This window comes from Sander vitreus, chromosome 3, assembly GCF_031162955.1.
Source record: "Sander vitreus isolate 19-12246 chromosome 3, sanVit1, whole genome shotgun sequence".
Classification (NCBI taxonomy): domain Eukaryota; kingdom Metazoa; phylum Chordata; class Actinopteri; order Perciformes; family Percidae; genus Sander; species Sander vitreus.
In genome coordinates this window covers 18,181,807-18,196,579 of record NC_135857.1, presented here as the reverse complement: position 1 = coordinate 18,196,579, position 14,773 = coordinate 18,181,807, and the positions used below count along the sequence as shown (strand labels likewise).

The 14,773-nt window shown below is 41.3% G+C and overlaps 1 protein-coding gene across 1 annotated transcript in view; it reads right to left on the bottom strand.

Annotated features, from left to right (window-relative positions):
• Positions 1-14,773, bottom strand: part of gucy1a2 (guanylate cyclase 1, soluble, alpha 2) — a 49,610-nt gene that overhangs the window by 19,203 nt on the left and 15,634 nt on the right. Inside the window, exon 4 of the mRNA XM_078246342.1 lies at positions 10,394-11,298. Coding sequence (XP_078102468.1) covers positions 10,394-11,298 — 905 coding nt within the window. The remainder of the gene's footprint in view (positions 1-10,393; positions 11,299-14,773) is intronic.

Here is a 14,773-nt window from a genome sequence, read left to right as displayed (position 1 = left end):
CAGAGATAGAGGAGGTGAGTGAACGAAGGAGAAAGGAAGGGCAAAATGAACATAGTGGTTAGCAGGACCAGACAGAATGTGCGGATGCAAAATTCCGCAGATTTTTCTGCAGATTTTAAACAAAACTCATAATGTTAACACATCTCCACCCCAAGCAGAAAAACAGTCCCCTAAATTCAGTTTCATTCTGGATCACCGCTGAAAACTGTAAAACAAAACTGGTGGTTAGGAAAAAAAGCAACACAGAAAGAGGGGGAAGGTGAGGATAGATGGGAGACAGAGAAAATAAGGTGGGAAGGCTAAACGAAAAAGAAAAAACTATGAGGAATAATAGCAGCTATTTTTAGCTGGAAGGATAGAAGGAAAGAAAAACAGAAAAGAAAGATGAAGCAAGAGTACAACAAGAAGGCACAATTGAACTTTAGGGAGGCAGAAAGCAGAGAAGGCATGTAAAATGTATTATTATTATTAAAGCAGATAAAACCCATGAAAAACGGTAAGAAAAGGCCAGTATGTTGTGTCCTAGTCAGTATGTAGTAGTGATTCTTCTTTGTAGCAGGTTGTTACACATTTACACTGAGCCCTTGTCCACTACATTGTCGCCACATGGAGATAACATTTTTTTCAAGGTAGTTCTGCGCCAGTAACTCGGATTTTACGGAGCTGAAACCATGAAAAAACCTTATAATATTAATGTTTTGGGTAGCCTGGTTAAAATCATCAGCAAATGGATGAACTAGTAATCTACTCTGGGGTTTTTTTCCTTTAAAAGATAAATTTTAAGTGGAATTATCTCTCCCCTTTGACATAATTTTACAAAGTGTGACTAACTTTTTCCTGTGCATAACCACGAGATGCACATATAAGCAAATGCACATTTAAGATCAACTATAGTCAAACACATATATGTGTAGTATAGAGTAGGTATCCACTTAAACAAGACCAATACAAGGCATATCATTGAAAATCTCCAAAGACACACAATAAGGTGCTGAAGCGATCAGCATTTAGCTATTTCAATAATTAACATTAGCAGGCAACATACTTTTCCAACCTAGGCTAACGATTTTTTTAATTGTCAACTTTTTTTTCCTTTTTGAAATTATGATCTTTTCCATTTTCCTTTTTTTATACAGATTGTTCTGTGAAGAACAGCTTGTTCTTACATGCTTTCATGGCAAGTATTTTTTCACCTAAAATTGAGAACCAGTAAAAATATTATTCAGATCAAACCGAACTATTATTGATTGCTGTCCCAAAGCTTTTTGACTTGCCATTGAGAATTTCCTTTCTGCCACCTGACTCCTAGTCACTCTGTGTGCATATTTGTGTATATTGTGTTCATGGATGATGGAGGTTTGTATTATACTGCACAAGTTTATGTAAATGCTGTTATGCCTTATAATCGCAAAGGCCTGAGCAGCACACACTGTGATGTTCACATTCTACATTCTAAATGTCATCTAAATGTACGGATTCAGATTGCTATCACCATAGGCAACAAAGAGCTGAAGGTAGTTGAAAAGAAGAGAAGGAAGGGGAAAGGAGAAAAAAACAGCTGAAAGGGCAAGAGGTGGAAATAGAGGTCGAAAGAGAATGGGAGAGGGAGACAGGCGAGAGACACAAGGAGAACGAGCAGACTGGATTTGAGGTACGAGAGAGAAAGATGGAAAGAAGGATATAGCAGGTGGTGGAATGGACAGCTAATGGATTGTCCTTTGTGAGCAGACTCTGGCATGTCAACACACTTATTTGCATGAACAAGCACTGAGCAGCAAAGAGTAAATGAGTCAGCCTCTCTCATCCCACTCTCTCTATCTCTATCTCTCTCTCTCTCACACACACACACACACACACACACACACACACACACACACACACGCGCATACACGTGCACATCCCACTCTCTCTATCTCTCTCTCTCTCTCTCTCACACACACACACACACACACACACACACACACACACACACACACAATGCTCTTATCTTGTCAGACACTGGCTATATTGTGCTGTACTACATCCCACTCTCACAGTCAAACAAACGCACACACTAACACACAGCTAGAAAAACACTACGTTACAAAAACAACAACACACATTTGCACGGGATGTGCTTGTACCTTGCTGTTTTAGATGAAAGTCAGTTGATGCTTTAAAATGAAGATGTCTTATTAAAAACAAATGTACTTACTATTGTGAAATAAGCAGGTATCCTATTGCAGTATCTATGCAAGTAATGGAAATCAAATAAAAACTGACAATGTTTAAATGCAACTGGGCACATTTAAATGAAACCCTTTAGTCAGAATACCGTGACATAATCTGTCTGCACCAAAAACAGACCCTTTTAAAAATCCAGTTAATGTGAGAAAATCCAGTCCACTTTATGTGAAACAGAAATAGCATCAAACAGCTTTGATGCATATATTTCTTTCACACACATGAAAAGTGGTCATGTAGTTTGCACAGCCCAGTACTTACTAAGCAGTACAGTAACAGTAATGGGAACAATGCTAGCCACAGGACAGGTGCTACAGGATGCACATTCAGAGTGTCGCTGCAAAGCTGACTGTGCTCTAGCAGGCACGGTAGTGCGGCGCTCTAGCCAAGTGGGACTGCAGCAGCATGGGCTTGTAACCACCAAACACACACTTTCTTTGCTTTACGCTGTTCAGCGGGCTGTTGGAAAGCTCAAGGGAATTTAAAGGTCGCTGGAAATGCTCATCGCTGTGCTTGTGTTTTCAAAGAAAAAAGCTTGATGCTAAGCAAAGCTAAGAGACTTATGTACATGAGTCAATACTATTCATACTGCTTCTTATCAACATGTAATGTTAATAAAGGTCCTCCAGAAATAAGTCTCCAGTCTCCAGTCTCCAAAAATCTAAGTTAGACGAGTAGCATCTTAAATATCCTAAACATATATTGTGGCATAACTCTTGAGCCAATTGTTGGAATAATTTGGGAAATGCCAAAATGGAGAAATGACAGAGTTATTAGGCTACTGATAATGGATGGTGCACGGACTATCCATTCCTGATTTGTGATTACTGTAATCAAAGTCCCTCCGATAACTTGTAGCCTACTGGCTTAATGATGAAAACCCCAAAACTCAAACACAAACCACCTCAACATCTTATAATGAGGGATTCTTTAGCAACCAATGCTCTTAACTATCTAACAGACCATGCAGAGTTATGTCCATTAGTAGTGGACATCTCACAGGGACAGTGCACACTGATCGTCTTTGTAAATGCAATGTTGTTGTTTCAGTTGTCTCCGACATTCACAACATTGACCAATGTTGAACTAGGCATAACTCAAGAGGACTTTTGTGACATAGTAGAAAGGAATTTCATTGTTTTTTTTCTCCGCATGATCACTTTAAATCCAACTGAAGTGGTAAATCTGAGAGAGTAGATTAAAAAAAGAAAAGTGCATTCTACAGACATTCTATTCTTTATCTTTGTTTCCACAATCAAACAAAAATATCTTTGTCATGTTTATTACTTATCTCATTGTCTCTATGGCTCTTTTTCCTCGTTTTTATTTTCATTCACCCAGTTTTGTAAATGTATTAAAAGTAGACCGAGACAAAGAGGGCAGTCATTTTCAAAGCACTCTCCCCTGAACAAACAAACCATCGCGGCAGTGATTTATCTAGAAACAGATCAAAGGTGGTGCTAATGTCAAGATTGTCTTTGTACTCAGACACGCAGGTGCAGATATGCACAAACAAACCTCATTCAGCAACCCCTACAATAGCAGTTTTTGTAAATATCTGAAATTGCATTTTTACTAGCCATAATACGAATTGTTGATATCCGTAATGACATTTTTACTAGTCAGAATGTATTTTGGATGGTCAAAATTACAATATAGATATCTGGAATGTTTGTTTCATTTTGGATATCTGACATTAGAGTTTTGACTAACAATTGTATTGTAGATATCTGTAATGGGAGTTCTTCCTAGTAATAATTATATTGCAGATATCTGGAATGTTCATTCTGGATAGGAAGAATGACATTGTGGATATCTGAAATTGAAAGGCCCATACACATAAATGGGAAATGTGACGTAATTTGTACTAGTAAGAATGACGTTGTGGATATCTGAAATGACAATTGTAGATAGGAAGAATGTCAATGTGCATATCTAAATTGTTCTCTTTGACTAGGAAGAGTTGAATTACGGATATCTGCAATGCATATCCAGTCTAGCTATGAAATGTTAAAATGGCTTGCCATAGGAGCATTTTTTAAATAACAAGTATGACATTGCAAACATCTTGGTGGTTCCTTGAGCAAATACTCCTTTGCCTTCACAAATCTTTTTTGTCCTCAATCTCCACTTTTTAACTAGCCTATTACATTGGGTACAGATGTCATAGCAAAGAGCAGGGTTTGTGTATGAATATTTAAAACATGCCATTTTGTCGACAACTGCTAAAAATCAGCTGTAGCTTAGACAACTGCTGGTTTAGCTCTACACATACTGTTTACTTAGACTTAGAGGACCATAAAAAAGCACTGACTCATCCTAACCAGAATTTTGACATGACCCAAAGAGTCTGGGAGGTTTTGGATGTTTACAGCATTGGCATCACTACTGTGTAGGCAGGTGTTGTGATTCATGGATTCTCTGTCTTATTCTTCCTGTTATTTTTAAGTAAAAAGAAAATCAAAGTAAATCTACATCCACAGCTTAGCCCAAACCAAAAGTGCCCACACTTCACCATCCACCATCAAGCAGATAAGAATAAATCTGTGATTCTGGGTTGTGTTATGTTATCAGATCAGTTTTGTATCTTTTTGAGTGGATAGGGAAAATACTGACAAGTGACATGATGGGGGCGTGTTTTGTGCTGATATAACCCAGATTCACTGGTGTGTCGGGGAATGCCATTTGGAGAAGACTGCTTCCGGCTGGAGGCAGTCGAAAAGGAGTCTCAAGCGAACGGCTGCAGACACTGAAAAACATTCTTGTTTCCCACAACCCAAACTTTTGTAAATAAACCTTTTAAAAACCTGAACTACAACAACAAGGAAGAGCGGGGCTGGCCCGGCAAGGGCGCCGATGGAGCGCAGCCGACGCACCGGAGTGGTCCCCGAGGCAACAGCCATCTTCCGACCACAAACCATGCAGTCTGAGGTGAGTCAGTAACACAGCACAAACCTATCTAGAAGTAGTAAAGATATACACTCATCCAGACCAGTTAAGTTTCATTCTCACATTAAATGCAACACTTAGGGAAAGCGAGACAGGGGGATTAATGGTACCAACTAGGTTAACCTTTAGTAGCTGTGTTTAGTTATTCAACGAGCGCAGGTTAGCTTAGCCTTTGTAACGGTTTGTTCAAACAACTCAGCACTTAAGCATGCCATGATGAAACTACGTTTGCATGCATTTACTCTAAACTAAACTCTGATACATTATGCTAAAACATGCTGTGCGTTGGAAAAACAACATAAAATCTAGTCTAGTCAGTGTAACAACAAGCTAATGTGTGTGTCAAAACCTGCTCCTCTTCTGTTTGGAGACTGTGGTGTAAGGAAACATGACGAACCAGATGATACACTGGTTAGAGGAGAGCTTTTGACAGTTCAACCTGTGTCCTTTCCCCTGTGTGCTGACCACAGTGCTCACACCAAGCGGAGAGACAGAGGGAGATGCGATTTGACCTTTTCAGTACGTCTTCGGATGTCTCTTGCACAGTCCACGTCCCTGGGCGATGAGAGGAAAGAACTCTAACTGAAAATCCACTACAGGCCACGCAAATACACACATACATACACACAGACACACTGCAGCACAAGGAAGTGCTCTTTTGTGGCCTCTTTACCTTGGCCTGTGGCCCTCTCTCGCTGCCCTTTCTAGTGAAAATGTCAGCCCATCCTTCTCTTTCTCTCTCCTTTTGTTCAGCTTCTCTACCCAGGTGAAAATTTAAGAAAACAACGTCCGCCCACCCTGCTCCACAAAGACATACTGCAACACAAATCTTTCAAATAGTTGATGGTGTTTGGAGCTTGGAGGCAGTGTCTAACTTAACTTCAGCAGTGATTACCGGTGACATACACAAAAGGGAATAGAAAAGGCAGCTGCATGCCTCAGCTTCACTATGCATTCACAGACACTAAAATTTAAACTGCATTTCCTCTGATCCCCGAACAACCTACAGAAACTGAGATACTGTCCCATCATAATCTGTAAAAGTTTATTAGCAGTTACAGTAGAATACATATTTGTTAGTGACCCGATCTGTGCGACCAGTAACACACCAGAGTAAGGTCTGTCTTATCAGGGAGCTCTAATTGTGGAGATAGGAGAAAGGGGGAAGACTCAGGAAAGAGAAAGTATTCTTGTGCAACTATAAACCCATTTTAAATTAATTTACTGTCTGAATGCATAAGATGGAGAAAATGAAAATGGGAATATGTGAGAGGCAAAACAAGAAAGCATTGTGAGAAAAAAATAGAAGTTGGTAAGCAGCAGAGAAGGGGAGATAATGATAATGAATTCATGAGAGACAATGACAGAGAGTAGTCAGCTAGAGAGGAGACGTATTGTACTGGTCTAGGGCTGAAACGATTCCTCGAATAATTCGATTACAAAACAAGCTTTGTTAAATCAATGTTACCAACTGTACTGTACTGCTGACGGACGGTGTTTCCACACGGATCATTATTATTGTCGCACACCAGACGCTGCTCAGTCTGCTTGCGACACATGCCAGAGCGTAAATAGTGCGTGGCTAAGAGAAGAGACAGGCTGGAGAAAACGACAGAAAGTGTCCAAAGTTTGGAATCAGTTCAAACGTGATTAAAACGAGAACTCTGGACAGTGTGTCTACTGAAAAACAGAACTAGCTTAGCACAATAATAGCACATCAATGCTTCAGCATCTCAACAGAAAACATTTCTCATCCATTCCACGAAGCGGACCCGACAAAAGTAAATCACGGAGTTGTATGGACGATGAAACTACACCAAACACAAGAACTACCAAAATCAAAGACAAGAAAATATGTAGCAGTGACCACAATTTGATCTAAAGAGCCAACTTGTTGACCATCCCGTCGGAGAAACAGCTGATTGTTGTGCACCACTCTCTCTCACTCTCTCTCTTCACGGAGAAACAGCTGATCAACGATCTACCAGCATAAGTGTAACAGAGCTCAATCTATTTTAATTTATATATTTGATTACAGTGCTACGTAGCATTGTAATCAAATATATAAATTAAAATAGATTAAGTATAATTAATATTTACATATACATATATTTACATAGAGGCCTATATACAGATCAGTCTCAGGATGAAACTTGTAGTTCTGAAAGTTAAGTTCCACAACTTAAGGTAATGTTTGTTGTCACACGCGGCCACAACGGAGAAATGAAATGCCACACGCCGGCGACTACAACGGGACGGACCGCCACACGGGGACGCGATCCCCGGGCACAGGGACACGATCCGCGGTCTCTGTGGCACACAACAACGGGGACATGAAACGCCACAACAACGGGACGGTTGAGGTTAGGAAAAGAAAAACTGGGAAAGGAACCATAACACGCAGGACACGCCGACGACAACGGGACGGTTGTGGTTAGGACGAGAATAACGCGGAAAGGAACTGCAACACGCCGGACGCGATCCCCGGTCTCCGGGGTGAATGAAACGCCACAACAACGGGACGGTTGAGGTTAGGAAAAGAAAAACTGGGAAAGGAACCATAACACGCAGGACACGCCGACGACAACGGGACGGTTGTGGTTAGGACGAGAATAACGCGGAAAGGAACTGCAACACGCCGTGAAAGTCCTGTATTGTTTGACCCATCCACCACCCCAACCAACCTCCCTACGCGGATTTTCTGCTTTTCATACTACTCCATACCGTTGTCGTGTTGTGATCACAAAATATGCTTCCCATTTAAATACATTACATTAAAATTCGTAATCACCACACATAAAAAACGGCATAATCGTGTCCTGTTCACGAATCAATAGATTCAATTACGTAAACATTTCACGAACTGCCATGAGACTGGGCTGAAATACAATATTTTTGACAAGATGTATTGTATTGCCCTCTGTAATCCTGAACATAAGACATTTTTTATGGCATTGACATGACATGGCATAAATTCAAATGAAGCTGCAGAACACCCCAATCATCTTACATCTTGTAGCATAATTTGCTAAATTGTATCAGGGTTGTTTAGAAATGTATTTTAACAGGTTTGTGTGCCGGGTGAGTGTGCTAGCTGTTTGTGGGCTCTATTTATGTTCCAGGGCACCAACTTGGTACCAGAATTCGGAAAACGTGCCGGTACTCATTTTTCCACAGTACCGTAGGTACCGGGGGATGCAATCCTTCCGTTAAAAAATGTTCTAGACTGCCTCAAAATGCTGAAGAAGAACACCGACCAGCACGGGAAAAACAGCGAATAGCCCCTCATCTCCCTGTACGGCTTGACCGCATTCAGCTTCTGGCTTTACCGTACATCTACGGCGGCGGCTTTCACGACTTCACCTGGAACTCCCAAACCGCAAGTGAGTCTATTTCTCTCTGCCATTGTCTATCACAACCTAACGTGTGCTCTGATAGCGCTTGTTTTAACAGACCTCTATAACATCAGTTAACTTTAACTAGCCCGGTTCTTTGTAAAAAAAAAACAACGGCAGAGAGAAACAGACGTAACTACTGTAAACATGCTTGCTGTCTGGGAGTTCCGGGTGAACTCATGAAAGACGGTACCGTACACTGGCTGTGTGGCGATGGCGGGCTTCAAAGCAACGGGCTGTGGGGTCCAGAAGACTGACGTTTTCGTTTTTGTAAATCACGCTCTCCTTGCCCCCTCCACTCCACACCATAACAGAAAGTTGAAACTAAAAGAAAACACTGAATGAAGAGTGACATGACGCTGCCATTCCCCCCACCCCCATGTTTAAATAAAGGAATTAGTGTTTAAGTATTATTATTATTTTCTTCCTTCTTTTTTTTTTTACACACACCGTGGTATCGACTGTAGTATTGAGTATTGTGTACTTTTGTTGGTATCGGTACGAATACTAGATGTTTGGTATCGTGACATCCCTAACACACACACACACACACACACACACACACACACACACACACACACACACACCACTGTGGCTACACTGATCCACTTCCTCTGTCAGTTCTATTTAGCATCAGGTTGTTTGGTGCTGACACTGGCAGCCTGCAGAGACCATCCAATCAATAAAGAACTGCATCTAGCATAGAACTGAGATTGATTAATTGATTCTGGCAAATTGGAACCAATTCAAACCTCATCCGTGCCATGCAGAAACATTGCAGGCTTGCGGGTGTGGTGCAACATGAGGTGGGATGGCATTCTGTATAGACGGAGTGCCATCAACCATCTGATTTCTTTTCACTTCTTTTCTTTTAAGATGGTAGAGCCAAACTAAAATATAAGGCAACAACAGTTCTACCGTCCCTACGACTAAGAACTAGAGCAAATCATTGATATTTTCAACTTTACCAAACTGAGAGACTCTGTCTTTACATACATCCTCCTGGGGAGAACACTCTGGAAACCTGTGTGTTGGGATCCAATGGAAACATATTTAACAAACTGGAAATTGAATCAATTGTGGCCCTCTTGCATTCCACCTATTTCAAACACTGGAAACTCTCATTTGATAACATGACAGCACAGAGATCGTGATTTTTGTACTAATTTCCCAGTACAGAAAGTTTTGTACTTGACCGGGACTTAGAGTGAGGACATCACATATAAACAAGAGTGCAGTTATAAACCATAAAATGAGTGGATTTTATCATGAAGCTTATTGTAGCACTGTAAATGACATTTTTATGACTCAGATGGTATGGATGGTGATACATTATCTTTTTATTACTACCAACAATTCCATGAAAAGACACCCAACATTCAACGGTCCTACCAAGTATCTATGCCTGTAGACTTTTACTGTCCAAAAATAATAAAACACATAAATGAGCATCATATTACATAATTTGGTGATATACTTAATTACAATGAACATAGCCAGTGTAAACACTGAACAGTGTAAACACTGAACCATCTGCCTGACATGGAGCTACTCTCCAGTAATCAAAAATGGAATTTCTGGAGTTCCAGTATTGTCTGTGGCGACACAGACGATACATGTTTCTAGAATAAATGTATTGCTGGTTTTGGTCTCTTCAGGGGATTTGTTGATACATAGAAAAGATAGCATACCAGCAGCCTGATCATTTAAAATTTGAAACTGGATTTCAGTTTACCAAGCAGTTACTAAAACTGAAATAATTCTCTATAAAATGTGGTAAAAAGTAGGATTTGAGCAGTGTATTCTGTTATGTATGATATCTTTACCTTCTCCTTGGTGCCAGATTGTGAGATATCAGGCCTGGTACGGATGGTAAATGGGGATGCAAGCCTCATCAGTATGCCCTGGAACGAGGGCTCCATCTTGGGTGAGACAATTTCAAAACAGTCCTTGAATGAGAGGCTCCGATGAGGCTCAATGCGAGCCTGTCTCCTCAATCCTTCTCCAAGCTGCAGTAGCTCCATGCGAGGCCCCAGGACAAGGTGAAATGGAAAGGCACGGCAAAACGTGGCCAGGCCAATGCACAGATCACTGGGGTTAGTGGAGAGTGAGAGCAGGGGGCGTTTAGTGCTCACAGAGGCAGCATTTGGGAGGGAGGAGAGGGAAGAAGGGCATATCTCCTGGATTTGGAAGGACAAGCAAACTGTGGGAACAGAGGTTGGGAAAGGAGAGGGAGGAGACGGGGACGAGGAGGGTGAGACAGTGGGGGACACAGTCGGGGTGGGGGTTGTAGAGTCACTATCTGTGTGTTTGGTGTCTTTATTGGGCAATAAGGGAGTTAGTGGTGGTACTTCTTCCACCTCAACTTCTAAATGAAAGATCCGCCTGGCAACAGCTCTGATCAACCCTGGCATGACTAATCCAACAACAGGGGCAGGGTTGAAACAGTGAAGAAGCAACACCTTCCCTCTTCCATCTTCTTGCTCTCCATCTTTGTCCAATTTTCTTCTCCCTTTCTCCTCCTCGTAGAGATCCTTGCACTGGAAAGAGGGGCTCTCAGATGAGGCACGGCGCCCCGTGGAAGTGCGAATGTGTTCTAAAATGGCATCAAAGCCATTGAAGAAGTCCTGGAGGTTGCCGCCTACAGCTCGAAGCACTCGTTCATTTTCTTCAAAGCAGAGGCCAAAGAACTCCTCTCCGAAATGCTCCCGCAGCTCACAGAAAGGTACTCCTGAGAGAGAGAGGATACAAAACACCAATGTCAGCGATGCAGAATAGCACTCTATTGAGAATACACACAAATTATCAACGTCATGGACTCAATCAAATACCACACAAAAAAACCTACATATAAATATTAGGGTAGATTGAGAAGACATGTCATTAAGGATTAATTAGACTTGCATCTTGGTTCACCGTAGTTCAGTATTATTTCTAAATGCAGAAACATGCACCTGAACACTGCATAATTGTACAATGTATAATCATTTTCTGTTACAGCTGTCTTTTACACAAAACCTGTTAACTTGTTAAAACATGTTAACTCTGCTCCATGATGTTTTTTTTTTTTTTTTAAGATCAATTTTTTATTGGTTTTATATTTTTAAACATACAGAACAGACAAAAACAATTGAACAAGAACAACAACCCTCTCCCACCCCCCACCCTCTGCGGTCTCAAGGAAAACAAAAACAAAAACAGAAATCACACCTTGCCTAGTCACTCTCCTCTAATTCTTGTGATGCTGTGGTCATTAGGACTGATACTTGTGCTGCTGTGTTTTTCCATAGGTCTATAGTTGATGATTTGGCTTTGTTAATCCTTGCTGTAGAGAGCTCAAGCATAACTATGTCTAGAAAATACGCCAACTACTGTTTTATACAAAGCGACTGGGGGGGGGGGGGCTAGCGCTGAGCTATCATTTTCTTGGTCACGGTTGATCCGGCTAGCCAAATTTTCTACTGTCTCCCAAGCAGGTGTAATTTAGAGTCATCATTAAGTAACAAAACAATCAGGTCAGTAGGAAATCAACATCCTATCAAATCAGACATTATTGATGTTGTTTTTTTCCAAAACTCATGCACCTGTTCACACTCCCAGACCATATGTAGGAAAGTTCCAGTTTGTTCAGGTTGGCAGAACGTGCAATAGGGAGTAGGAATGACTTTAGAGACAGATCTCTTCTGAGGAGTCCAATATGTCCTATGGCATATGTTGAAGTGGATCTGCTGGTGATTTGGGTTCCTGAAACAGTGGGAAATGTCCCAAACTGTCTCCCAATTAATTACGTTCCCCTCCGGGCTCAGCTCTCGCTCCCATTTCTTTACTATTGGGAGTTCTCCTACGGATACTTGCATCAGTTTAGCATAAATCCTGGACACTAATCCTCCCACAGGAGAATCAACAAGCCATTTAACGATTGGGTGAATCTCAAGACTGTTCCCCCATGGCACTCCATAACATTTTAGGGCTCATCTTAAGCGAAGATAAAGGAAGAAGGATGTCCTAGGGACCTCAAAGCTAGCTCTCAGTTCTTCAAAACTTAACATACCTTCATCATTGAATTGCTGGTCTAGAGTATAAATACCTCTGTCACTCCACTGGTTATAAACAAATGGTCTGTTACCAGACATTAAGTGTATGTTGTGCCAAATTGGGGTGTTCAAATGCCACTTATTGGTGTAGTGTAGTTGCTCCTCCACCTGTTTAAAGTTGATCAATGTGTTGGTGATAATAGGGCCATAGGCTAGCATACACTTTTTTGGACACACACCTGTAAAGGCAAGGTCTTGTAGTCTTAGACTTCCAGTGAGGTTTTGCTCTATTTCTCTCCATGGGACTGTAGATGAGGGGTCCATCCACACTCTGAGAGCCCGTAGCTGAAGGCTCTGTGATATACTTTAAGGTTGGGGAGGGCCAGGCCTCCCGTGTTTGTGGTACGTTGCAGGGTAGAGTATTTTAGCCTAGGTTGTTTATTATTCCAAATATACTGCTGAATTACGTTATCAAGTTTCTTCCAGAAATGTCTTGGTGGGGGTAAGGGGATCATTGTACTAGAAATTCACACGAGGAACTATGTTCATTTTAACAACAGCAATCCTGGACCGTAGCGATTCCGACAGCGCAGACCAGTTGGCCAGATCCCTTTGAACACTACTTAGTATAGTTTCATAGTTGTCCTGGACAACTCGCTGTAGCGATGCGTGAATGGTGATGCCCAAATATGTAATTTTGCTTTGGGTTGGTATTGTATCACTAATAGCTGATGTCACCTGTCTGTTGTTCAACAGAAGATTAGATTTATTCCAATTGATTTTATAGCCAGAGATTGAGCCAAATTCGTTAAAGATCTTAAGAATATTTGGAACAGAGTCCTCAAGGTCAGATATGTACAGCAAAATATCATCTGCAAATAACGATGTTGAGTTGTTATTGGATTTAATCTGGACATTACATGTTTTAATTTGCCTTATGGCCTGGGCTTCAAGAGAGATCGCAAATAGCATGGGAGATAGCGGGCATTCCTGTCTCGAGCCCCGCGCGATGGGGAATGGCTGTGAATGCAGGCCATTGGTTGAGACTATGGCCGTGGGATTCACATATAAAGTACGTACCATGTCAATGAATTTGGCTCCCAAACCAAGCCTCTCAATTAGTTGCCACAAGTAGTTCCACTCTAGGCGGTCAAAAGCCTTTTCCGCATCCAGTGATAAAACTGCTGTCGTTGTTGGAAGGCTTTTGGCTTCTTCTATTACATGGAGTAATTTACGTATATTGTCTGCAGCTTGACGCTTTGGTATAAACTCTGATTGGTCAGGGTGGACTAGATTCTCAATGAAGCGTTCTAGGCGTAGTGCAAAGACTTTGGAATAAAGCTTAATAACAGTCCCAATGAGGCTGATGGGCCTGTAGTTCGAGCACTCCGTAGGATCTTTGCCCTTTTTGTGTATTACCGAAATTAGTGCAGTGTTGGTTTGTTGATGAACGGCGCCCCTCTCTATGGCCAAGGTTAAAATTTGTAAAATGATAGGTCCTAGTGTGTCAAAGTACTGTAGTAAAAGTTCTGATGGAATTCCATCCAACCCCTGTGTTTTCCCATTCTTAGCTGTTTTTAACTGGTTGACCCAGTTCTTCTGCCTCCTCTGGGTCGAGAAGAGGCAGGTTTAGCTCTTTCAGGAACTTGTCGGATCTAGATTGCAGGAGGATTCAGACAACTTTGAATAAAAGGATGGGAAAGTGGCAGTGATATCTTTAGGATTCGTTGAGATACCTCGGTCCATGCGGATGCTGTTGATAGCAGCTCTGGATTCGCTTTGTTTTAATTTCAGAGCTAGCAATTGGCTTGGTTTACAACCATTAAAATAGTAATTTTGCCTCACTCTGTGCATTATGAATTCAGCTCTCCTTTTTAGCAAATCATTTAGCTCTGCTCGATTTGTGACTAAAAGAGTATGTGTAAATTTAGAAAAGCACGTCTTTAGAGACTGCTCTAATGATTTACAACGTTCTTCCAACTCCGCAATCCTTGCCTCTCTCTTTTTCTTCAAATTTGCCGCAACGGAAGATGTGAAATCTCTAATAAATCATTTAGTGGCTTGCCAGATGTACGCCAGGTCCGAAACTGAGTCAGTATTGACTGATATAAACTCCGCCAGTTTGGCTCTAAACTCAGTAATAAAATCTGTGTTTTGGAGAAGGGAATATTT